The sequence below is a fragment of the Pristis pectinata genome, chromosome 13, assembly GCF_009764475.1.
Source record: "Pristis pectinata isolate sPriPec2 chromosome 13, sPriPec2.1.pri, whole genome shotgun sequence".
In the NCBI taxonomy this organism is placed as follows: domain Eukaryota; kingdom Metazoa; phylum Chordata; class Chondrichthyes; order Rhinopristiformes; family Pristidae; genus Pristis; species Pristis pectinata.
This window is the reverse complement of record NC_067417.1, coordinates 25,206,558-25,233,809: the sequence shown is the minus strand read 5'-3', so window position 1 is coordinate 25,233,809 and position 27,252 is coordinate 25,206,558. Positions and strand designations below refer to the sequence as shown.

The 27,252-nt window shown below is 38.6% G+C and overlaps 1 protein-coding gene across 1 annotated transcript in view; it reads right to left on the bottom strand.

Moving 5' to 3' along the window:
• zcchc14 (zinc finger, CCHC domain containing 14) overlaps positions 1 to 27,252 on the bottom strand; it is a 112,524-nt gene that overhangs the window by 23,183 nt on the left and 62,089 nt on the right. The window contains 6 exon segments of the mRNA XM_052028701.1: positions 84 to 227; positions 1,052 to 1,179; positions 7,779 to 7,870; positions 14,074 to 14,302; positions 17,053 to 17,113; positions 24,204 to 24,298. Coding sequence (XP_051884661.1) covers positions 84 to 227; positions 1,052 to 1,179; positions 7,779 to 7,870; positions 14,074 to 14,302; positions 17,053 to 17,113; positions 24,204 to 24,298 — 749 coding nt within the window.

Below are 27,252 nucleotides of genomic sequence, written 5' to 3'. Positions count from 1 at the left end.
GGCAGCAGGTTGGCTCTGAGGACCATTATACAACATCAATAACAAATTTAATTCTTTTCCCTCTTTAACTTCAATAAACTTACTTCTTTCATTTTCATCTGCGCTATCTGAACTCTCCTCCCTTCCCTGGATTCCTATTGGACTTGATGGTGAACTTGAATATTCAGAGGAAGATCCGCTATCTTTTGTTGCTGTACGACTGTGCTGTTCTACCTCTACTCGAAGTTCTGTGAGGAAACAGAAGTTAAAAGCCACAAGTATATTTTGAGTTTAAAATTAAAGGCATATCCAAAAGAAGGAAATGATATACAGCACCTTTTTAAAACTGCTGTGATATACTCAACTTTATTAGGCATCCGTATTGGACCAGAAAAAGAAGATACATAATAATATACACTTCGATTAGTTAATGATAGTGAAAAAAATATCAGCTTTACAGTTTATTTCAAATCAGCAGTTGTCAAAATGTAAAACTAAATAAGTAACAAAATTATTTGATTTTATCTTGATAGGTAAAACAAAATGCTTATGACACAACTTTGGGCAATTTTTCTCTTCCAGTAAGCAGATGACAGAAGAACTGGCATCATTAAGGAATAAATCTGAAGTGCAGTGAGCTTTTTCTCACAAATGTAGGCAGAATAGTTTCCATTTATGGTGTTTGTGTATTTTTTTTTACAAATCACGATCATTATGAGTACTTAAGGGTGCTTGAGGAATGTATGGAATAACTATTAATTTAAATTGACTCTTAAAAATAAATAGTTCAACTTAAAGGGGATATTAGTAGCTTGGTGTCCACGACAGTGGACGAGTTAATTAGTCGGGAATGTGGACATAAAATTGGGTGCAGGCTTTCCCACTACAATACCTATATATACCAATGGCCACCAAAAGATAGCATTCCATCATAGTTAACTTTTTGTTGAAACATGACGAGCTGACAATATAGAACATGAGACAATCAATCCTGGTATATGGTCTAAGGTTCCTGGTTTATTAATTAAATGCAGATTTTGAAATATTTCTTTACGACTTTCTTGGTAATTACCTGTAGCTGGGTGGCAGCGGATGGAATGAATAGGACCAAAATGACTTGTTGGTGTCACCCTTGCAATTCCAGCAGTAGACACTGGTGACTGACCAGCATTGTTAATATTTCTTCTCTCAGACTTCTCCCTGTGGATCACAATAATGTTAACTTTTGAATGAAAGAATGTGATGACCAGAGAGTTTAAAATTCCCAGTTTCAGATTAGACAACTGCTTATTTGTACTTGTAAAGGAAAATTTGTACATATTTTGGTATTGCTCTTTTATCATTGTTACGTTGACGGACTGGGCATAGAGAATGTTCTTTTAGTATGTTTACTGCACAGTTGTAAACAAAAGCCCGAAGTAGAACACCCAGCCAGCCAGCCAAGTAAGTCAGGTACCGTCACTGGCAGGCCTACGTTCAAATAATCAATGGTCTTTGCATTGCTCACGATCCCCAGCAAAATGGCAGGTGTAAACCTGCCCTTATAGACCAACAATTTTTTTTTATTTACTGACCTACAGAGTCATTTTCTAGGCACTGTAAACAAAAAACATGGCCATCAGAAATATAGGGAGCAAAACGCTAAAACTATTTAGATTTGAGTCAGGTAGCATGCAGAAATGTGAAAAAACTGAAATTGGAATCTACCTAGTCCATTTCTAGTTTTAGTAAAAGGTGGACAAGAATGGAGGAAGGGGATTTGAGGTTGACAACCAATTCTAATGTAGGCTGTTGATTGTATACAATGAAACAGCATGCCTCAGAAATTTGAATTTAACCCTCATCAGCCAGATTTCTCAGAACTTGGGAAAATTGTCCACTGAAGAGAAATGTGCACTGCTGAATCCAGGATGCAAGTGTTCTACTCAGCTCCTGGATCCTGTTTACTAACTTCACTTTTCTTTCTCGGTCACCCTTCCATACCTCTGGAACTACCCCTCTCCACCCCCATCCAGATTAACACCTTCAATACTCTCCACTATTGACTATATCAATCTTCCTCTTCCCTTCCCTAATAAAGGCCACCAATCCTCCATTTTATGGCCTACCTGCCTTGGCCAATCTGGCTGACTGCAGCTGGGAAACAGGCAAAAGGTTTGACATTACAACTGCTGTGAATCTGAAATAACAGAACATTCCACAAAACACTTCTGACAAGATAATATTAATTACCTCCTCCCAATAAATTTGGCAAGACCTGAACATCATCTTTCCTTCAGGCTTTCTTTAACTCATACAAACCTTGACCAACCTGCCCACATCCAAGCAAATATCAGAGGAAAAAAATCAAAATCATACTTCAAAACAGTTGAACATGTGCCTAAATCTGTTTTTGAGCCATCTCAACAGCTGTGGCAACTGGATGTAAAAATGCTGAAGCATTTTCCACATCAATGTAGCTTGGAGTGAACGAAAATCAAAAAGATTGCATATGCTGGAAATATGAAATAATAACAGAAAATGATGAAAACACTCAGCAGGTCAAGTGGCATGTGTGAAAGTGAAAAGAAAAACAGAGTTCAAAGACCTTTTGTCAGAACTGGGAAAGAGAGAAAACAAGTTAGTTTTAGCTGCAGAGAGGGTAGGGGAATGATGTATCCGTTGAAAAGGACAAAGCAAAATCTCTGATTGGGAGAGGCCAATGTATCAGTGAAAAGCTTTTGTTGAAGTCATTTGGATGATAGGTTAATGGGAGTGAAAAGAGAGGGGGAGCGAAAAGAGAGGGGGAGCGAACAAACCAAGGAACATGCTTAAGCTGTGAAATGTAAGTCACAGAGTGCCCAGCAGGTCAGGCAGTATTAGCAGAAAAACTGAGTTAATATTACAGATGGATAATCCATAGCAGAGCTGCTCAGTTCTGATACAAACAGAGAAAGTGCATTATCTAAAACTGTTGAATTTGATAACCAATTCATAAGGCCCAGATGGAAGATAAAGTGCTGTTCCTCAAGTTTATGTCAGGCCTCTTTACAACAATGTAAGAGGCCACAGAAAGATGGGTCAGAATGGAAGTGGAATGGAGAATTAAAGTAAAAGGCAACTGTAAACTCAGGGTTTGCCCTGTGGACTGAATGCATATGCTCTGCAAAACAGCCACCCAATCTGTGCTTGATTTCTCCAGTGTAGAGGAGACTGCTATATGAGTGCCACATGCAGTACAATAGACTGGGGGGAAATGCAAGTGATTTGCTACTTCACAGGAGAGGATTGTTTGGGTCTCTGGCTGGTGGTAAAGGAAAAGTATGCAGCAAACAGATGAGATACTGTTAGCAGTTCTGTCCACTGTAGTAGAGAGGAAGCCATAGTTAAGGAAGAAGGAATCCACCAAAAAGAAAGAGTACCTAAAATTGTCGAATTTGATATTGAATGCTGGAGGCTGTAATGTGCCCAGATAAAAGAAGAGTTATTATGCCTCAAGTTTATGTTGGACCTTATTAAAATAATACAGGATGCCACAGAAAGATGGGTCAGAATGGCAGTGGAGTGGAGAATTGAAATAACAGGTAACTGGAAGCTCAGGGTGGTCCCTGCAGACTATGTGTTAAGTCTCATCATTGGAGCAGATACAGTGGAGAGGAACTGGAAGAAATTAAGTCAAGTCCATAGAACCATAGAACTATACAGCACAATACAGGACCTTTGGCCCACCATGTTGTGCCAACCTTTAAACCACGCCTAAGACTATCTAACCCCTTCCTCCCACATATCCCCCTATTTTAAATTCCTCCATATGCTTATCTAAGAATCTCTTGAACTTGACCAACATACATGCCACCACCACCACAGGCAGCGCATTCCATGCCCCAACCACTCTCTGGGTAAAAAACCTCCCTCTGATATCTCCCTTGAACTTCCCACCCAGTACTTTAAAGCCATGGCCTCTTGTATTGAGCATTGGTGCCCTGGGAAAGAGGCGCTGGCTGTCTACTCTATCTATTCCTCTGAATATTTTGTATACCTCTATCATGTCTCCCCTCATCCTCCTTCTCTCCAAAGAGTAAAGCCCTAGCTCCCTTAGTCTCTCCTCATAATGAATACTCTCCAAACCAGGCAGCATCCTGGTAAATCTCCTCTGCACCCTTTCCAACGCTTCCACATCCTTCCTAGAGTGAGGCGACTAGAATTGGACACAGTACTCCAAGTGTGGTCTAACCAGTTTTGTAGAGCTGCATCATTACCTCACGGCCCTTAAACTCAATCCCACAATTTATGAAAGCTAACATCCCATAAGCTTTCTTTACTACCCTATCCACCTGTGAGGCAACTTTCAAGGATCTGTGGATATGAACCCCCAGATCCCTCTGCTCCTCACCACACTACCCACAATCCTGCCATTAACTTTGTACTCCGCCTTGGAGTTTGTCCTTCCAATGTGTACCACCTCACACTTCTCCGGATTGAAATTCATCTGCCACTTCTCAGCCCAGCTCTGCATCCTATCAATATTCCTCTGCAATCTTCAACAGTCCTCCATGCTATCCACAACACCACAGACCTTTGTGTTGTCTGCAAGCTTGCTAACCCACCCTTCTACCCCCTCATCCAAGTCATTAATAAATATTACGAAAAGTAGAGGTCCCAGAACCGATCCTTGTGGGATACCGCTAGTCACAGCCCTCCAATCTGAATGCACACCCTCCACCACAACCCTCTGCTTTCTACAGGCCAATTCTGAATCCACACGGCCAAGCCTCCCTGGATCCCATGGCCTCTGACCTTCTGAAGAAGCCTACCATGTGGAACCTTGTCAAACGCCTTACTAAAATCCATGTAGACCACATCTACTGCACTATCCTCGTCAATCTTCCTGGTCACCTCCTCAAAGAATCCTATCAGGCTAGTGAGACATGATCTTCCCTTCATAAAGCCATGCTGGCCGTCCCTAATTAGTCCATGATTCTCTAAATGCTCATAGATCCTACCTCTAAGAATCCTTTCCAACAGCTTGCCCACCACAGACGCAAGGCTCACTGGTCTGTAATTCCCTCGACTATCCCTACTACCTTTTTTGAATAAGGGGACAACACTCGCCACCCTCCAATCCTCTGGTACCGTCCCCGTGGACAACGAGGACTCAAAGATCCTAGCCAACGGTTCAGCAAACTCCTCCCTCGCCTCGCGCAGCAGCCTGGGGAATATTCCGTCAGGCCCTGGGAACTTATCTGTCCTAATATTTTCTAACACCTCCAACACATCCTCTCTCTTGATATCTACATGCTCTAGAATTCCTTACAGGAGGCAGAGTTGGAGAAGATATAGTTAAGATAGCTATGAGAATCTGTGGGGCTATGGTGGATATTTGTTGCTAATTTATCCTGTGAGACATGGATAGAAAGATACAGACAGGGAAGGGAAAATTCAGAGATGGACCATATGTAGGTGGGAACTGGGTGGAAACTGGCAGCTAAAGTAATTGTCAAGTTCTGAAAGAATGCAGCAAGTAGCACATTAAATATTACAACATAGAAGGTTTCCTTATACAACATACAAGGTGGGCTTTCAATCCATTAATTCTATGCTGGCTCTCAGAGCAATTCCATCATTTACATTTCCCAACTTATTTCTTCATAAACTATCTCCGACACACATCAACTCCACACTGATTCTCCTACCATTTGCTAATATTAATTTTTGGGTTATTTACAGTAGCCAGCGGGACTTTGGGCTGTGGGAAACCCGAGCACTTGAGGAAACCAACATGGTCACAGGAAGAACTGCAGCAACAGCACTTGACGTCAGGATTGGATATGGGTCGCAGAAGCTGTGAAGCAGCAGCACTACCTGCTACGCTACTGTCCTGCTTTTTTGGGACCAGGAAACTGGAAACTGTCTTGGAGGTGGAGGGAATCAAAGGTGTTATGAGAAGAGATTTGGAGTTAATGTTATTAACATAAATGTCATGATGAAATGTCATCAACCTGAGACATTAATTCTGTTTCTCTACAGTGCTGAGTATTTTCAACCTTTTCTGTTTTTATTTCATATTTCCAACACCTCCATTTTTGATGCTTTTGGATCAATGCAAGTATGAATATGATTTAAACTGCGTCCAATGAAGTTGTGTTTTCTGCTTAGGTTTCTAATCAGGATCACTTATGACAACCTATGGCAACTTCAATAATGACAAGTCACTGTTGTATTAGTAAGTAAAATGGTAATCTTGAAGCATTAGTTTATGTATTCCAGGCTAATTATATATTGAGAGTAATGGTACTTGAATTCTTCCAAATTATTATGCAACTTTACTAGCACTGCATGAACAAGTATGCCAACACTACAGCAAGAAAGTATGGAAATAACATCCAATCTGACAATTAAAAAGTCCGTGACAAAAAAAACACAAAAAATTAATGTTTTTATGTAGAACACACATAATATCACTGCACATTCATGAGTTAATATATGTAACATTTTCAATGCAAGTAATCAATGGAAATAAAATGAAAAACTATCCCATATGGTCACAAATGTTTCTTTCAAATTTGTAAAAAGCCATTAATGTTCTGTTGATTATCGTTTTTAAGACAAGCAAATTCCATGCATGTCACACAATGTTGATCATAAAGCGGGAGCAAAGAATTTAAATCAAGATAGCTGGTCAAATTGATTGTTAACATAGCAAACCAAAATTAAATGAAGAACAACATACAAAACGTGGGAGGAACTCAGCAGGTCAGGCAGCATCTATGGAGGGAAATGGACAGTCAATGTTTCGGGTCAAGATCCTTCATCAGGACTGGAAAGAAAGATGGGAGATAGCTGGTATAAAAAGATGGGTGGGGGGGTGATAAATAGGCAGGTGAGGGAGGGGGTATAGTGCAAATGATATAATAAGCTGGGAGGTGATAGGTGGAAATGACAAAGGGCAGAAGAAGATGGAATCTGATAGGAGAGCACAGTGGACCATGAAGTAAAGGGAAGGAAGTGAAGAAGGGAACTGGTGGGAGGAATATGTGGGTGATGGGCAGATCGAGAGGGCGGAGGAGAGGAAAGAGATGGGTGTTCCTCTGATCTGTGTCTAGAGAACACTTTTTCTTCTCCTTGCAGGGTGGGAATGGCATGATTTTGGATGATGTTATATAAAGTCTATTCCAGGACAATTTAAATTACAACGGACTAACTCATTTTAATTCAATTTTGATACCATTGAAAAATTTACAATTTTACAAATGGCTGAGGCTTTTCTTTTGCAAACCCAATACTCACCCAATGAATTTTGTTTAACAATTATTATAAAGTAAAAGTAAATTACGTCCACGTTTGTAACAATGGTCTTTTTAAATGTACTTTACATATTGTATTCATGTCAAGGTGGGGAAGCCAGTTAACTTTCTTCCCACCTAAGTCCTATTTGCTGAAGATCTTGAGGATATGACTGCTTTCTCAATCCTATTTCTCTATCCACTGTTGTGGAGAGATGTCTAATTGCAAATTATATCTTCCCAGGAAAACAATAGAAATAATAAACTTAACTTGGACTCTCTCGTGAACTCTAATAATTAGTGTTCATTCAAATTATAGAAAAAACAATCAAGTACTCAAGAACAGTAATGAAAATTAAACTAATATTTTTGTCACAACCAAATACTATACAGCCCAATGAAATAGCAATGATTTGTATACTGCTAAATTATTATTAGTAGTAGTAGTAGAGAGCTGCAAATCTTTTGAATAGAGTCAATGAAAATACATTAAATTCAGAATGTTATTATAAAACCAACAATTTAAAATAAACCTACTTTTCAAGTTCTAATTGCATCTTCAACTTTTTCTTTGCTCCTAATGTGAGTGTTTCAAATTTGTTCAGATCTTCTTCAGTAAGACTGAGAAACTATAAAAAGAAATCATTTATTAACCTTGGCAAATAGAACAATAAACTAGAACTGAATTTTTAACAATCTAACAGGTCAAAGTTATGGTATTAAGTTAATTACAACGAAATTGCTCATCAGAAATTTTCAAAGCATGTTTCATGTAAGTTATACTTTTGTGTGTGAACATAGATTGCTGTCCTGCATAAACAGAGAGACAGCACAGGAGCAGAGAGCTTGCAAACTCATCTCTTTTCTGTAGGGTCAGAGACATGCACCCTATTTTCTGTTACATTCCCACTGAGAGCTGATTCAGAGGAGAGAAAGGAACCAAGTGGGGAACAGATATCTGTGAGTCAGAATCTATTCGCTGCCTCTGTTTTGAGTCTGGCTGTTGAAATGATCATAGTGTGGACTGCATCACAGCAGATCAGTGCACCCTTGTCTTCTTGAGAGGTCAGCTGGTGTTAGTAGTTCCCCTCTCCCTACTATTATTTAGGCAACACGCTCATCCATGTCCCAAGACCAGCATTCCAGATTGTTCCTTCAATTGGAAGAAAGTAGCAGGCTGAAGATGATGTATCAAAGTCTAAACAGATTCATAGGGAAATAGAATAGTCTGCCACCAGGCAGGCTATGACACCCCACCACAATGTGAGTGGAATTACAGTGTTTAATTTTTTAAAAATTGTGATGAATTTCCACTAGTGGTTTGTGCAATTTGTTTTCACTGTTATTATAAATAATATTCACCATTTCTTTTATGTCCCATATGATCTTCAGTCTGGAGATTTTGTGGTCTTGCAGCTGGTGGCACCAGTGTATACCTCATCATCCCTCACTTAGAAAAGCTGCAAATGTCCTGCCTTTATGTTCAGGTCACTATGGATTGTTGGTAGCCCTTGAAAGATATTTTTCAAATAATGAACATCTTGCTAACCTGCTGCACTTAATTGTGAAACAATTAAGGTTGTTCCCATACCCACCATGCAAGTTTACCGATGAATATGTCCTTTAATTTCCAAATTAATTTTCTTATTTAAGTTTTTCTCCTAAGACTACAATTTTGCATTGTGAACTTTACAAAACAGCATTATTGGGTTTCTTGGTGAGATGTTGCACTGTGTCAGTTTTGATGCATGATATTCTAATCAGCTACTGCAGGAACATGCAGTTGTCAAAATATAGCCTCAGAGCTCTAACCTTGGGAGACAGCCCTCAAAGTGACACATGCACAATATCAGCAGCCACCCTGCAACTACTGGAGAGTGATGCCTCTTCAAGAGTGGCAACTGTAATGATGGAAAAGGGGGAACAGTTCCCCCAGGACCTACAACAGAGACCTGGACAAGCTGATAGAGAATATTACGCCCCCTCCCCCCGCCCCCCATGTGGGATGTTCTCTGTTCTTCAAGAAAAGTACATGAAATCTTTGCTCTTCGTGGAGCTTCAGTAAACTCCCTAATGCAGCATTGAGTAGCAAACTGTGAGACATGGCATAGTTCAGCAGCAAAGGCTTAGAATGATCCTGAGGCTAAGAAGCTGAAAGTAGTATTATCTTGACTTTGAATGTGACAACTGTCCAATTGTATGTCTGAGTCTTTATCTGAGGTTGCAAGAAGACAAAGATCTCAGTATGGACATCTTGATGAAGTGCAGGTGGCACTGAATTGCTTCTCAGAGGTTTAGATAAAATCACACGCTCCATTGAATTCTGGGTGAAGGGTCTTGTGTGATGAACTCTTCTGTGCCTCCACCACATGGTCCTTTTCACTGCCTGTGATGCATCTGAAACCAATCGTCCATCTCCATGTCATCCAGCAAGAGAAATGTTGGGTATAGACAAATATCCATTGGAAGTAAGTTTTGATTATGGGAGAGTCTCAAGTCTTAGTAGTTGGTAAAATTAACAATGATGCTGGAAAGTGCTATGGAGAAGACTGACAAATAAGGCAATTTGTGTTGGCCCATTAAATAAAGTAGCTTCAAGGATTACATAAGTAAACAGCAATTGTTATTTTTCAGATCGGAGAGGATGAAAATAATATTCGGATCAAAAATAGTACATTGGACTACTGCTGATGTCATTTGATGTGTTATGCTGGAATTACATTAGTAATTTTATTGAAAATCTCAGTGCTAAGAAGAGATTGAATTTCCCACTGCATGGTAAGGGATCTAGAAAAGGGTAAAATTTTGTTCAGCATCAAGTTAAACCTATATGCACAGTACCTTTCTTTTCCCAGTTTAAGAGCAGTGAATTAAATTTGTGAAAATGAATGCAACAAGTACATAACTTCATTAAAATGATGCATTTCTTAAACAACCTGGAAGATACCATGCTGAAATTCAGGTATAACATCATTATCAAACCAAAAGGACTGTCATTTTCACTCCTGATTGCTTTTGTCTGAGGACACATATGTCTCTTTTCAGAATATCTGGTCTCCTTGGCCTCACTTTTCCTTTTGATTCCATACCAAATCATAGGGCTGCATACATCAACTGAGCTTTCTACAATAAGCACCTGAGATGCTTTGACCATGAACTTGAAATACTCAAGTCTTCAGAGAGTTTGGGTACACTTATTTCCATACCAATGCTTTTATGATCTCTTCCTTTTTCTTTAACTGCCTTTCCCTCTCTACAGGATTCTCTATCACATCTCTATTTCCTGTACTCTTGCTGACACCCCCCCACCACTAGTCAAGACAAAGGTAGGGTTTATTTCTACCAACCACTCACCTTCTCATAACATGTTCCCATGCAACCATGAGAGATGCAACAACTGCCCTCTTACCTATTCAGTTCCCATCATGGAGGGAGTCAGACAATTCTCTTGCACTTTTTATAATTTAGTGCTCACAACATGGTCTCTTCTACAATGGGGAAACCACACACCAATTGAAAATGATTTACAGAACACCTCAATTCAAGGGTAACCCAAACTTCCAGTCACCTGTCACTTTAGAGTCTGTGGGACAGAGAACTCTCTCTCTGTCTTCAGCCACCTACATTGTTCCAAAGATGCCCAACATAAACTTAAGGAATAGCACCTCATCTTAGACTCAGTCACACAGCACAGAAACAGGCCCTTTGGCCCAAATGGTTCATGCCAAGCAAGATGCCCATCAAAGCTATTCCCATTTGCTTGTGTTTGGCCCATATCCCTCTAAGTCTTCCCTATCCAAGTATCTTTTAAATGTTGTTAATGTACCTGCCTCAACCACTTCCTCTGGCAAGTCATTCTATATACTGACCAGCCTCTAGGTGAAAAAGTTGCCCCTCAGGTTCCTATTAAATCTCTCCCCTCTCAACTTAAACCTATGCCCTCTAGTTCTTGATTCCCCCACTCTGGGAAGAAGACTGTGCGCATTCACCCTATCTATACCCCTCATGATTTTATACACCTCTACAAGATCACCCCTCGTTCTCCTACGCACCAAAGGAAAAAGTCCCAACCTGCTCAAGCTCTTTCCATAACTGTCCCTCGAGTCCCATAAACATCCTCGTAAATCTCCTCTGCACTCTTTCCAGCTTAATGGCATCTTTCCTATAGAAGGATGTCCAAAACTGAACACAATATGCCAAATGCAGCCTCACCAACATCTTGCACAATTGAAACATAACATCCCAACTTGCCTTCAAGCATCCCATATGTATTCTTCCTTACCTCATCCATCTGTGCTGCGACATTCAGGGGTCTATGGACGTACTCCAAGGTCTTTCTGTTCATCAGAACTACTTATCCTAACTATGTTTGCCCTCTGAAAATGCATCACCTTTTGCCATTGCTCCAACCAACTTTCCAGCTGATCTATATCATGCTGTAGCCTTGGACAACCTTCCTCACCATCTAGAACACCACTAATTTTCATATCATCTGCAAACTTACTTATCATACCTCTTATGTTCACATCCAAGTTATTAATATATATCATAAACGTTAAAGGTCCCAACAACAATCCTTATGGTACACTGCTGGTCACACACTTCCAATCACCATTATCCTCTGCTTCCTATTACCAAGCCAATTTTTGATCCAATTTGCCAGCTACACCAGATCCCATGGGCTCCAACGTTCTGGACCAGCCTACCATGCAGGACCTTTTCAAAAGCCTTACTGAAGTCCATGGAGACAACATCTATCACACTCTCTTTATCAATATGCTTAGTTACCACCTCAAGAAAATTCAATCAAATTTGTGAAAAATGTTCTCTCACAAACAAAACCCTGTTGATTACCCCTAATCAATCCCTGCCTTTCCATGTAAAGATAAATTCTATCCCTCTAGAATTGTTTCCAGTTGTTTCTCTATCACTGATGTAAGGCTCACTGGACTGTAGTTATCTGATTTATCCCTGCTGCCCTGCTTGAATAAAGAAATAACATTTGTTCTCCTCCAGTCAACCTGTGCTTTACCTGTGGCCAACAAAAATGCATAAATATCCATCAGGCCCCTGCAATCTCCTCCTTTGTTATAAACTATAGCTCAACCTCACCCTATTACTGCAATTTTTGGATTACCAAGGGTAGAGTCTGGCCATTTATCTCCTTCTGCTAACCGTATGATTGCTTTTGTTACATTAATGGCCAAACCATCCATTTTGCTTAAATGGAAGGATCCAATAACCCCCTACTACTTTTCAATGGTTTTCTCAAACTATATCATGTTTAAACTTGGAAAAAATTAGGAGTGGTACTGTTGATCCTTCACTTAAATTTGAAGATATTTGGAGTCCATTTATTCAATATTTTCACATGATGTAGATCCCTTTTCAATAACTTTCCAACTTGGAGGAACGGATTTGACGACATAATATTGCCCTGTTTCTACTGAGAAATTTTAGCCCAGTTTTTTTTCTCTTTTTTTTGTTGTTTGTTTTTTTTAAAAGAAGTTTTTTTTTGTTTAGTTTATATTGTTTATAACTTTTTTTTATTGATTTGGGTTTTTTTTTTAATTTATATAATAAATCTTTTTCTTTCCTTTCTTTTATATTATATTCATTTACTAAGAGATCGTTGGATCTACAGATTTTAAAAAATATTTTATTGTTCTTTATGATTATATATGCTATGATTGTTATCCTGATCTCTTTGTATTACACGTATAAATATTGATTCTATATATCAATCTGTATTAATTTGAAAACTAATAAAAAGATTGAAAAGAAACTATAGCTATACTACTTTTTTCAAGAATCTTTAAATATGTCCAGCGATTTTAAAGTCATATACTATTGGTCTATTAGTCTACTCAAAGAAAATTTTGTTTCTCCTTTGCTTTGATGCAGTAAACCTTCCTTATTTACTGCTTAATGGAGCTCTGAAGGTGATTAAATTATTGTCTTTAGCAATTGACACAATATTAATATTTTTGATCTTAATGTATTGACACCTGCATCAAAATGGAAACAGATTCTGTTCCTAACAGTGCTCTAAGGACCTTGCAGTTAACAGGCAAGGCATATAAAACTTAAATGAACTTCTCACGGAACCTGACAGCAACAAATTTCATTTACAAACCACCTTCAATGTAATAAAATATCTATTTAATATATAAGAATGGCACAATTATTAGACATATAGTTGGCATGAGCCATCTAAAGAGATGTCACAACAAATGACAGATCAAAAAGGATTGTTTGAAGGAGTATCTTAAAGAAAGAGAACAGAGAGGTGGAGAGGTTCAGAGAGGGGAAGAAATTCCATAATTTTAAAGCCAGGCAGCTACAGGAATGTCCACCAATCAAAATTAAAATTCAAGGCTGTGCAAGAGGCCAGAATTTGAAAGGCAGAGAGATCCCAAAAGCTGGACAACACTACAAAGAAAGGGAGAAATGAGATTCGTGTTTTCAAAACTTTCCAGAATGAGTTTTTAAAAAGAAACTCAAAGCACATTTCTAAAAATTGACTCAGAAACTATGATTCAACTAGTTAAGGAAATTATAGCATATCGTGTGTCTGTAAAACAAAGAAAATGTACAAAATGGCCAAGTAGATTCCTCAAGGTTACTGATTCCTTTATTACGTATTTAGTTTTGTGATCTTGCATCCACAAAGCAATGGATAAATTCTCTCTCAATGCACTTTGGTCCACACTCGTTGGAAGTAACACTTTCCATATAAGAAAACAATATCTAAAAAAAGATTTGATGCAATGAAACATTTTTTATTTTCCAAAAGAATTAATAATTTCAGATTTACCAAAGAGAAACCTACCTTATCCATTGTGAGTTGTTTAAAAACAGGATAATACTTGTGCAGTCGTAACTTTTTGAGCCAGTCAAGAATTCCAATTTGTTCTGGATTTTGTGGACTCAAGCTCTCAGCTTGTGGCCAAGTGACTGAGGCTGAGCTTCCACTGACTGAGTGTGGGCAAGAAGAAACAGAAACGGATGGCTGTAGTGTGTTATGGGAACACTGGATGCTGGCTACACCACATATTGGCCTGCAAAAAGGAAAATGGATTTAGCAAGCTTTTCTTTGATAAACCACATCCCTCACACAGTTATGATAGAATCACATGGTAGCGTGCCCATCTAATTGTACAAAAGACTCATGCATAAGGTAGATTGCACTTCTCTATCTTCATCCTCAATATCTTATCAAAAGGAAGTAATACAGAAAAGAGCTTGGGCTGTTCAGTAGTAAATGAGAATAAATCAACACACAAATCAGTCTGTTTTCATGATAGCTGCCCTTATGCTAATTCAGAATATAAACAATTTATTTCAGAAATCATTAAAAAGAAAAATTTGAAATGAATTCTGCAGTCAGTCACTGACAAAGAAATGCTGCTCGCTGTTCATTATGCTTATTTTTGGCTGTAGACTCTACCCAGGCTTTTGAGTGGTAACTTGCTGTCATCAGACATTTAATCCTGAACTACACCCTCTACAGGAGATCTGTGGCATCGACATGGATGACAATGCTCCTTGAAGAATCATCATCGAGGCAGGCAAGGAGCAAATTGAAAAGTATAAACCGTTTAGATTTAAATCATGGACAGAGAACAAAATAATGAATGAAATAAAAGACAGCATTAAGAGAAAAAGAGAGCAGCTTCCAGATTTCTGCATTTAACTCAGCATGAGTCTACTCTGGAAGCTGCTGGCTGATATCCTCCATTATAACTACATGTTCTTAGCCTTGCCGATAACTTCAATGTAAAATACAAATTTGTTGATATTATTTTTCAGATTTTTGCTCAGGTTAAATAACTAGGTATATTTAAATATTAACTTATTCTTAGTCAAAAATCTGAAGCTCAGTCTACCTTTAAAAAGGCCAGGCTTGAGAGCTTGTCAGATGCAGGCCCATTGGACCTGTCGTCAGGGTGCAGTTTGGGGTTTGAGATTGACAATAGGAACTATTGGGGAAAACTAACAAGGACCAGCAGACCACTGAGGGAGTTGGTACGATTGGGAGACAGATTGCTGACGGGTTGGGGAAGCAGGGTGTGGGCATACGTTGGAGGCTGGGAGAGATCAAGACAGGTAACAAAAGTTGGCATAGGGGTTAAAATCACAGGGTCAGTGGGCTTGGGGAGAGATGAAATCAGAGACAAACTGGAAAGGACTTAAGAATGTAATAAGTACTTAACATTCTTTGCAAGTCTCTCAGTTTGCCTTTGAGGAGTGAAGACCATGTTGTCCCAGGAGTTTCCTACAACTGGCATCCCAGAATAATGTGCACCAAGTTTCCCTGCAATACTCCAAAAGGATTGCTGCAAGGAGAATGACATCATTCAGAGCATTCCTGATGTTAATAGCACATTGGGATCACAAGCAGAATTCAATTTCATACTGGACACAGATTAAATAATTCTGAAGCAAACTAATGAACTGGAACATGCATCTTACAACCTGTCCCGCATTGGTCCTTCTTCCACTCAAATGATACAAATATTCAGAAAAATCATGAGAAATCAGTAAGATTCAAGACAATAGTTGCTGAAGAGATTAGTGCTTACAGGTTCCATCACACTGGAAAGAACATTTACTGGTACTTGAATGGTAGAAAGGAAAAAGAAATCAGTCTGGTACCAGGTGGTAAAATTGAGGGGGCTGGCATCAAGATTGAGGGTGAGCAGAATTGAAGCTTGGGACACAAAAGAATTTGTGTGAGAGGGGCAGGAGATCAACAGCAGCAATAAATGGAGGTGGAGTGGGAGCAAGAGACTATGGTGTGGGGGGCTGCCACGAGAATGGAGATGTTGGAGGATTGTTCATTAAAGGGAAAGGATCAGGCATCCCATTTCGGTGGCGTGGGATGAAGAATTAGTTGTCCTTAAAGTGACTTGTGATGGGTGTTCATGAGATAAAATATCCAAGTTCCTCTGCAGTTTTTCAAGAGTCTTACAACATGATATCCATCGTCCAATTTCTCAACTGGTGTGATTTGATCGGGAAGTAGAAAATTGATTTTCAATGACATACAGAAGGAAAAAAAAGTACTCATACACTCGAATTTCTAGTGAATAGAACATGCTTATGGAATCTATGTGATCGTATCCTACAGACATAAATATTTGTTAGTAAATGCATGTACTTTGTAGTTCTAAACCTCCTAATCCCAATGCAGTATTTTGCTGCAAACTAACCAACCTTATTTGAAATATACTGCCAAACTAATATAAAGCCATGGCAGTGAACAAGAAGAAAACAATTTTGTATTAATGTATACACAAAACCTTTAATATTTTTGTACAAACTGTTTTCAATATTTTTGTGCAAAAAGTAACTAAAGAATCAAATAACTGCATTAGTCAAGTTTACTGTATTTCTGCAGAGTAAAAACAAATTCAATGTACTTCAATGCAAGGAAAAATACTTTAGAATAGAATGCAAACTCATATAATAGTTAAAAATATTTCAGTGGCAAAAATAATCAGACAGATTTCTAATATTCCAAATCTAATTTTTGATGAGCAAGATAGTAAAATTTCAAATATGAGTAACAATGAATGAAACAACACCAAATCTTACACAGGCACCAAAAATGATTTTGTTTTGAAAGCTTACAAAAAAGACAACTTGATTTGTAAAAGTAACATTAACATTTTAATGAGCTATAGACTGTAAGTATAGACATGGTATCTTTAATTACTTCAGACTGTTATTAAATTATTAGAGGCTCATCAGCCAGTTATTTATATTTATTTGGAATAGCTGCTGTCCTGCATAAATCTAAGCTTACCTTACAGCTGCACCATTGCTTGTGTTAGCTTTGTGTAACATCACTGGTATGGAATTCGTATCTGAATAGAAAAATATATTGCACCGCATGTTATAGATGTAGCTCATGCACCTTTGAGTTCTAAAGATAGAATTCAAAGCTTCACAACCACAATCCCGATAAACATACCTTTCACAGTAGAAATATAAAACAAGTAAAAAAACTATTTTTAGAGATAATTCTTTTGTTGTTCATGCTTTTACATTTGTACAAGTCAAGCCCACTGGAAGAGACCTAAGATTTTCAAACTCTTATGTGAAATTTGTTGTACTCATGTAATGCAGTTACTGTTTCTTTTAAATGTGTAATTTTGACAAGGAACATTGATAGCTACACGGCAATGTTCTTGAAGTCAGGGAGTTAGAAATGCATTCACACAACTTGAAAAAAATGGTACTCTACTGTTGAAAGTTAACTTATCCAGAGTAGAACAATTTAACCTACATTTTTGGGTGTCTTAAAACCCATCAAGAAATTTGTCTACTTATTCTTTTGGTAGGGTATTAATTCTACCTTGCACTTTCTTCCCCAAAATAAAAAAAATCATGTCAACAGTCATGGTACATGCAAATTTCATCTGCAGTGGGATTTTCAACCTCAAAAATCTGAAAAATGACAGTTCTTATTTATTGACGAAACAACATGATCTTGCTAATGCTGACATCCCATGTTATTTAAAGGATCAATGTACAAACTGTATTGACGAAACAACATGATCTTGCTAATGCTGACATCCCATGTTATTTAAAGGATCAATGTACAAACTGTATTCTTTGTTGTCAGTGGGATCCATGACCTCCTATGACCTCAAGTAGAACCACCTTTCTTGTGTGAATTGATTTCTTAGTCTATGGAGGTCAGGGTCATTCTCAGCTTTCTAGTTTCAGCAAAATTCCAGCATACATCTGCTGATAACTGCCACATCTCACAGCTACTGTAAATGCTGATTGGGGAGGTATCACCCAAATTCCACAATCAAGGAGAGAATATTTCATATACTTTTCCCAACAGTCCACATGAGTGGTTAGAATAAGCATGGGCATTGCCTGCATCGTACAGTTCCCTGAAGCACATTCATTCACAGATCTACAGAAACCTCGCTGGAAACCTCTTGCCAGAAAAACCTAACTGCAGTAGTGTTTAGTCTATGTGGCCCCTTTGCTCACAGAACATAACCCCTGTTGGTCCTTCAACAGGCTGTCCAGATCTTCCGGAAGCCTTGGGAGATTACTCCCAGTGCCCCCCACCATCAATGCAGCACTCATTCATGTAGCAGCAACACCCCACAGTAGCTGGAAAGTTTTCCCCATATTGTGGTATGTACTTTTTACAAGCAGGCTGCAAGATACAGAGAAAGTGCAGTGCAGGTCGACAAATAAGATGCAAGGGAAATGACAAGGAGATCAATATTTCATCTTTTAGTATATGAGAAGTCTGTAATTCCTATCCTCCTGCATACTTCTGAGACTTGGATTATTTATAGCAAGTAATATAAAACACTGGAGAAATATCACCAACACGGTCTCTGCAAAGTCCTTCAAATCTCTGGTAGTAAAGTCAAATCAATACTATCTCAAAGGCTAACATACCCAGCATTGAGGCCCTAATTACACTCACTCAATTCTGTTAGGCAGATGGTGTCAATCACATGCCTGACACCAATAATACCTCCAATCTTTTTGTCATCCAGTTCACCAAGATCAAGTCAGATCCATAGAGTCATAAAATTGTTACAACACAGGAGTCCATGTAACCCATCATGTTAATGCCAGCTCTCTACCAGGGTAATTCTCTAATTCCATCCACTGACCCTTTCTCTGTAACTTTGCAAATTTTTCTCCGCAGTATTTATCCAATTCCCTCTTGAAGGCCACAATGGAACCTGGCCAAACCACATTTTCATGTTGTGAAATCTAGATTCCCATCTCACACTGCATAAAAGAACTTTTCCTCAATGGCATTCTTAATATTCTTCACCTTTTTATAATACCTCTTGGCCTTGATCCCTCCACCAAATGAAATAGCCTCCCACTATCCACTCTGTCTAGATTCCTGATCATTTCATATACTTCTATTAAATCTCCATCAGCCTTCTCCAAAGAATACCATGCCAATCTCTCTACTCTGTCCTTGTATCTATAGTCCCTTGTCCCAGGAATCAGTCTCATAAATCTTTTTGTACCCTCTCTAATGTCTTACATCCTTTGATAATGTGGCAACCAGAATTCAACACAATGCATTTGAGGTTGGACCAGACTTTTATAAAGATTCAATACCACTTGAGAATCAAAAAGATCTGAAACAAAAGCAGAAAATGCTGAAAATACTGAACAGGTCAGTCAGCACCTGTGGAAAGAAAAATAGAGTTACTATTTCAGGTCAAAAAGCCCATCAGAACTGCCGTTCAATATAACTTCCCTGCTTTTATACTCTTTGCCTCTGTTGATAAAGCCCAGAACTGCATACGACTTATCAACCACTTTTTCAACCTGCTCTGCAATTTCAATGATTTGTGGACATATACCCCAGGACCCTCTGTTCCTGCTCTCCTTTTCTAATATTATCAATATATCTCAAAAAGAAGTGTTCTTTCACTGTTGATAAATGATACTTCAGGCACCTCAGCATTCTCTTTGTGTCATTGTACTTGATGCAGCAACACTGTTTGTCAAAGTCTGGTGCAAATTCTCACACTTTGCAAGTCTCTCTGATAAAAGGTTACTCAGGACTCAACACTACTCCTCACAGCAACACAAGGAGCATAGCAACACAGCTGCTAAGTCTGTTATGATTAAGTTGGGGTCTCTCTCAACTTAGTGTTTTCCTGTTCTGACCTATACTTATGTAGATTGTTGATGGCAGTACAGTTGCAGGTATTGAAAATTTAATCATAGCACTTCTCTACAAATATCCTTAATGAAGCTAGTTGATTACACTTAATGATTCCTCTGAGTATGCACTGAAGTGTTCATGACTCCAGTTGACAATGATAAAACTATATCTGATACGCCTTTTATAAAGTGGGATTGTTTAAGTTAAAAGAAAAGTGAATGATGCTTTCTTTGTAGCTTCTCCTTTGTTTCAGAGTAGCCGGGGAAATGGTTTGTCTTTTAGTGGAATCTTTTATTGCACAAAGCTTGCATAACCAATTCTAGGTGAGATTTGCTGCATCCAAAAAGGCATGCAAAGGCCAGGAAATGTTTGTAGTTGTCAAGATTTTTTCTATCTGTTTGGCTATGTAACATGTGGAGTGGATCCTTCTGGAGAATCTTTAGACAATAAGCATCCCCAGAGAAGGCCATCCTTCATCACTATCTGCCCACATCCTCCTCCTCTCATCTTGTTTTTCCTCAACCTTTTATCTCCCTCCTGGAAGGCTTCCTGCAAAGGCTAGGTGAGATTAAGAAGCATACAGCAGGTGATGACACTCAAATCAGAGTACCGAAGGGTGCCCCTGAAAGGTCTCATCTCATGGATTCCCAAGGCACCCTCCATGGACTCCTGAATCTTCACTTGCTATCACTGTAAGAATGTACTGCTACACTAGCTGAACCATGGACAGGAATCAGAAACCAAAGAAGGATCCCCAAGATCCAGCCTTTCATATGGAGTTGTGGCTAAATTTAGAGGGAAGGGGGGCAATATGAACTGCTTTTAATGTGAACTCCTCCTTGGCTTTGACCATGTTGAAAATTCAAGTAACAGCTCCTGGAATTCATGCAGAGCTCTTGATTCTCAGGGAAAGACTGGTGCACAATGGTCCCTGCTCAAGGAGCAGAGAACTTCCAAGAGAGGGTTGGGTACTTTAACATCATCTGCTGCATGTGCCATAATTTTATCTAGTCTTTGCCTGAGATCTTCCAGAAGGAGATGAAAGTGAAAAATGCTCAGAAAGAGGAAGAGGACTAGATAGAAGAAGTGGGAGAAGGAAAACACTGGCAAATAGAGATGAAGAGAGCAGAAAACACCAGTGACCTCCTTATTGCAGCAGTGCACAGCAAGCTGGAATATATGACAGAGATCAACCATCACTGGGTGGAATGATCAACATACCAGGAAGTTCATGGCAAAGGTGATCTTGACATATACAAGACAGAACTCTATCACCACTGACTTGGTAAACATTAGGCTCTGGATAACTCTTGGACAACAGGTCTATCGTTATGTGCCCTTCTTCCTTGGAGGACTTGGGCATATTTGCCCTGCTCCAACCACCATTGTGCAGCTCTAGCTCATGTGTAACCACTGTAAAAACAAACTTATTTCAGATACTTTAGGTGAGGTGCACTGTCATTTCTCCAGTAATAACTTCTTTGCCATGCATGCTTCTGTGGTCATGTATTGATCTACAGGAAGGTGTTCCAACTGAATTAATATTTCCCAATTCTAGATCTAATCTGGGGTCACATAATGACCAGGATGACACAGCATGTTGAGGCTGTAGTAGTATAATGGTTATTACAAATGCAAAATACTCGAGCTTCGATACAAAAGCAGAATGTTGGAAATACTATGCAAGTCAGGGACTGTCTACAGAGAATAAAACAAATCAGACCAATGAACTTTCATCAACTGGGAATAGTTAGCAATAAAACAGTTTTTTTAAAAAAACGTGGAGAATGAGGAAGAAACAAAGCAAAATTCTATGAAAGGGTGGAAGGCAGGGGAGACTGAGTGATGTAAGGGGTGATGGTGCAAGGTGATAGTAGGTGATGAAAGAGAACAAATGTTTGGAGGAAGTGGCATTCCCAGAATAATTAGCAGAAATCACCAAAGGATTGTGGGGCAAATGCTGGAAATCTGAAATAAAAATGATGGAAATATATTGATGGAAATCATTGATGTTGAGTCTGGAAGGATATTATGTACAGGAGACACTGTTACTTGAGCTCAGAACAGAACAGTGTTGAAAGCAAAAGGCAGAGAGACCTGAGTGGGAAAGAGATGAAAAATTAATGTGCAAGATGATTGGAAAAGGGTCATGTGTGTTCTAAACAGTGGTTTCCAAAAAATGGTCACCCAATCTACTTTTGGGTTTGGTGAGGGCATGGTAGAAATTGACATCCGAGGTGAAGAACTCATTGCAAAAGCAAGAAGCAGAACTCATGGTTATCAATATACCAGCAAAAGAGGTGAGTGGGGGGATCTGTCCTACACAAAAAAATTCTGTCATAAATTCTATTTTATAGAAGAAAAGTAGGTCTATTCGCACAGTTCTGACATTTGTAACCAATCTATGGCAACAAAATCTAAATAAAGCTCTCAATTCCAAACTACTCTCAGGATGCAATTGAATTTTCTGCATTGACATCTGCTCCAAAAAGCACAGGAATTTGAATTCCCAGCTTTTGACTTCAAAAGACAGAGGAAAAGGAAGCAAAGGGGCTCAAGGCTAGAAACTAGTTGGCACCTGAAAAAAAATTACACTTAGTCCTCGTTATCTGCTGATTTGCTATCCCTGGATCTATGCAGTCGCGAGGTTGACCACAGTCCCCATCTTGAATTTTTTCAAATAAATGCACTAGATAAATATATATGTTGAGGAATCAATCCTTGTCTGCATAAATGCAGTGATCTCTTTCCAAAATATTTATGTTAAGTGGCTCCTAGCTATATCCTGTTTGAATAGAGAGTGACCTATGTTTAACAGATACATCTTGTGATTTCAAAATCAACCACTCCTTGCAAGTATCAACACACTCAATTGAAGTAGTTTGTTAGCTAACATCATTTCATTCAAGTTATTTAAATGTTTCAATGTTTTTAATGTTAATGCTTTTAAAATATTATAAGGAATATTTATGCTCATTTGGGAGGTGACTGGGTACAAGTAGAGGGCCTTAAGTGATAACCGTGTTTTTTGTTATCCATGGGTAAAGTCTGGCCCCCTACCCTTCATGAATAATGAGGACTTAATGTAATCAGACACTATGAAGATTAGGCAGGGGCAGGATCAGTTTAATGCAAGTTGACCCAGCACCAAAATTCCATTGGGCACAAGGCCAATACCAACATATGCAGCAGAACCAGCCTTTTACAGTGTGGGGAGAGAGAGAGAGTGCAAGAGAGCGCGCAAGAGATTGCAAGGATTGGGCCAGCAGTAGGTCAGAAAGGAGACTGGGGTGGAAGTTTGGTAGTAATAGAGGGGAACAAGCCAGGCATCTCAGACATTGAAGGCATCTCCAGGAAGGGAAAAGGTGATGGGAATGAACATTTTTTTTTATCTCAAAAATACTACCTTATTCATAAAATTTGCCAATATATAATACAGTACACACAAGTGTCACCATTCTCAGAAAATGCCACATCATTACATGAAATAGTGTGACATCAATTTTCCCTTACATACATTCCTTGAACAAAAAGTCCAACAGTCCAACTGCTGCTTTTTTTTTAAAACATGAATTCCAGCCCCTCAATATGCAATGGGGCCTTAAACTGTACCTTTCTCCCCTTTCAGCCTTTGCTGTGACTGCACCAAACATCAGTGTGTCCCTCAGTATGTCATCCTAGGTTTGTAATGTGCCAGTTGACAACAAGCTATTATGGACAGCTCCATGCATGAGAAGACCAGCAAGTTTCGGGCAGGTCAGAAGGCACTTTTTACCGAGTTGATAATACTCCAGCAGCACTTGCCATATGTCTTGGCATGAGTAAATAGGAAAATTCCATAAAGCACAGAGCTCTGTGTTACGTAGCCTTTTGGAATAAACCTCAACAAAGACCACTGCAACATTTTCCACAAAAACAAAACTTAGTAAAATGGCAAGAACATGTAATCAAACTAAAGGGGTACTTAACTGGAAGGCAATGGTTTCCAGCAAAGGACCAGGTGAATTAGGGCACATTTCAATTCATGGTGAATTACATCTCAACCCTCGGTTAAGGCCTCAGTCAGTGTGTAAAAGAACTTTTTGGAAGAGACATCAAAGTGTGTATTCACTGCCATTTGATGTCACAATGCTTGGATGGCAGCAATTCAACTAACTTGCATCCTAAATTTGTGCTACTTGCACCCTAAATGCCTCAGTGCTAAATGCAAATGGATTTTTGATTAAATTCAACTGCATAGCATGCAAAAACATAAAACAAAACAGAATCAATTTACTTACTCAGATGCTGACTGGTCTGATTAACTGTGGTAGTGCTGAAAAATTTCTGTATGTGGTCAATTTTGAGCATATGAGAAGGCAAGGATATCAGGTATCTGACAAAATATAAATTCAGTAAAATAAATGTATAGTACAATTAATATTACAATGGTTTTATTTTGAAGTATTGATCACAAAATACAATGGTAAATGCAGTTAAAACATGCTTCTATTACTGGGTTCTGAGACAGAAGGCGGCAGAATCTTTAAAATTGGACACTGCTCCTATCTGAGGATGAAGACTAATGATTAGCGTAATCATACAACCTCATTCTGGGGTGTTGTGAATTTCATTTTCAAAAGCATAAAATATAAGAAAAAATGTAAAATGTGAAGAATACAAATTCTCATTGTAATCTTTAAATGTTAACAGGAACATAAGTGCTCAGTGCAACTGAATGTCTGCAATCATAATATACCTCCATATAATGAGTCTATCAGAAATGAAAAAGATTACCATCATTTAAAAGAAAATTTTATTCTTCAGCGTCTAGGCATTCAAAGATGATGACCTGTAATCTTTGTTAAACTTAAGTGCAAGTTACATAATGATACAGTGACCACTAATTGTCATAGGTGGAAAATTATGAGCAACATATATCCAAATTTTAGTCATTAGATCTGAACATTGAATAAGAAAATCCATCTTTGCTTTTCTACAGTATTTCACATTCCATTTGTTTTGTTCATATTACTGGCTGGTGGTAGTAATATCATCTCTGATCAACACTCGAAGAGGAGGATGCCTTTACACTAAGATATTGGACTTTTGCTGCAATAAGAACACAACCAATACAAAGAGAACAATTAAGTTCCTTAACCAGGCAGCTTGCAACATAAAAATTTACAAACATAAAAATATAACCATTAATTTGAAGTTACCCCCAAAGAACTTAAAAAAAAGTCTTTCACAGATTTAAATATCGGTTGAGTCATTGTACACAGTGGTCAGTAGTATACATTTGTACCTTAAATTATGTTTGCATATAGAGTTCAGAGCACTTAATGCATTCTCTAACTCATTTATAGATTGCTGCTCTTGGCATTATCTCATTTGGGATTTCATTCTTTTTGTCAGCTCTTTCTGTATAAACATAGGATACAGAAAAGCTGTAGTCAGACACAGAAATACTGGACATCCTTTTGATCATGTCCACAATGCGGTATTCTCAACTAATATTGGGAATGTTAAAAATTGTAAGACATGCTTTGTAATCACACGAGACATGTTACTTTGTTTATCAGCTGAATCTAAATCCCCTCTGTGTTTTTAGAACAGTGTCAATGGAGCATGGACTTCTGAGAAAGGGATGATTTTACGTTCATTTAAAAAATTTATTTGTTTAATTTATTTTTGTTTCCCAGCTAATTGGGTAACCAGCTGGAAGCAAGGTGACTCAGGTACTGTTATATGGGAATATAATCTTGAATCTGCCTCAGAGCATGATATGTTTTAGCACAACATCTCTCAAGGTTGGACTTTGGTGAGTGGGGAACCTCATGCTGAAAGTATTAAATAAATTAATTTAATTAAATAAATATTTTAAGATAGACATGGCAGATGATGTGTTGCAACTGCAGTATATGGAGTTGATGGAGAACAATTGGGATCCACAGCAACTGCAACTTCAGTAAATGTCTGCATCTTGAGAAGCAACAGCTCTGAGATTTGAACACTGCAATGCGACAAGGGAGAAAATTACTTGGATATATTGTTTAAGGAGCGGTCACAACCCTGAGATTAAGTACTATAGAGCCGGTCAGTCAAGAGGTAGAAGAGGACTTGAGCACAAGTGGGGCAGACATGGATATCCAGAAGGTATTGTGCAGGAGTTTCAGCCCTTGCATTTGTCCGAGTATGAGGTTCTTCCAGCCTTTATGGATGAAAGCAAAAACTTCAAGGCAAATGACCAAAGTGACAAGAGCAACATGGGGGAGGGGGCCATTCACGTTGGAGAAAAAAATGAATCAAGTTGTTATAGGGGACACTCTAATTAGAGAGATAGATAATTATCTCTGCAAGTGTAAGCTTAGGGCCTGAAGACTGTTTGGCCTTCCTGAGATCAGGGTTGAGGACAGTTCCTTGGGGCTGGAGAAGCACTTGGAGTAGTAGGGGAAAGATCCAGTTGTTGTAGACCATGTGGGAACCAATGATATTCATAGGATATAGAAAGAGGTTCTGCTGAAGAGATATGAGCAGCAAGAGACCAAATTTAAAAAAGCAGAACCACAAAGGGGATAACCTCTGGATTACTATCGAAACTATGTGCAAATTGGCCAAGGGTAAATCATAGCAGAAAATCCTGCCTGGCTCATAGATTGCTGTGGGAGAAATTGGTTTCAGTTCATGGTGCTCTGACACAAGTACTGGAGAAAGAGGGTGCTGTTCCATTGGAGCAACAAACAATCTGCTGGAAGAACTCAGCATATTGAGCACCATCTGTGGGAGGAAAGGAATTGATGATATTTCAGGTCAAAACCCTTCATCAGGACTCACTGGGACTGTCCCATTGGAATGGGTTTCATTTGAATAGGGCCCAGGACAGTATCTAAGCAAATCGAATAACTGTGACTGTAGATAAGGCTTAAAGCAGAATAGTTGGTGTGGGGCAGAGGAAGGGTGTCATTCTGGTGAGGGGAAATTTAGAAATTTTAAGAGAAAAGACAAAGCAATAATACAGGGTAACAAAATGGAAATGATAGCCAGAGTCTGTCAGGAAGGGATAGAGGGACAGTGCAGACAAATATCAGAGAATATCTCCAATTAGAGGGTTGGAGCAGGGAAAAATGGCACAAGACAGCATTCATGACAAAATATGCAAATTAATGGCATACACAGAAATAAATTAGTGTGAATAGTCATCATTGATAAGTAACTGAGACTGGGAACTAAACATTCCAAGATGTTTAATTTCTTGATGAGATAGGCAAAATGAAAGTGGAGTGAATATTAAGGAATGGGATAAAGACAGTAGAGAAGAAAGATCTTTGTTCAGAAAATAAAGTTAAG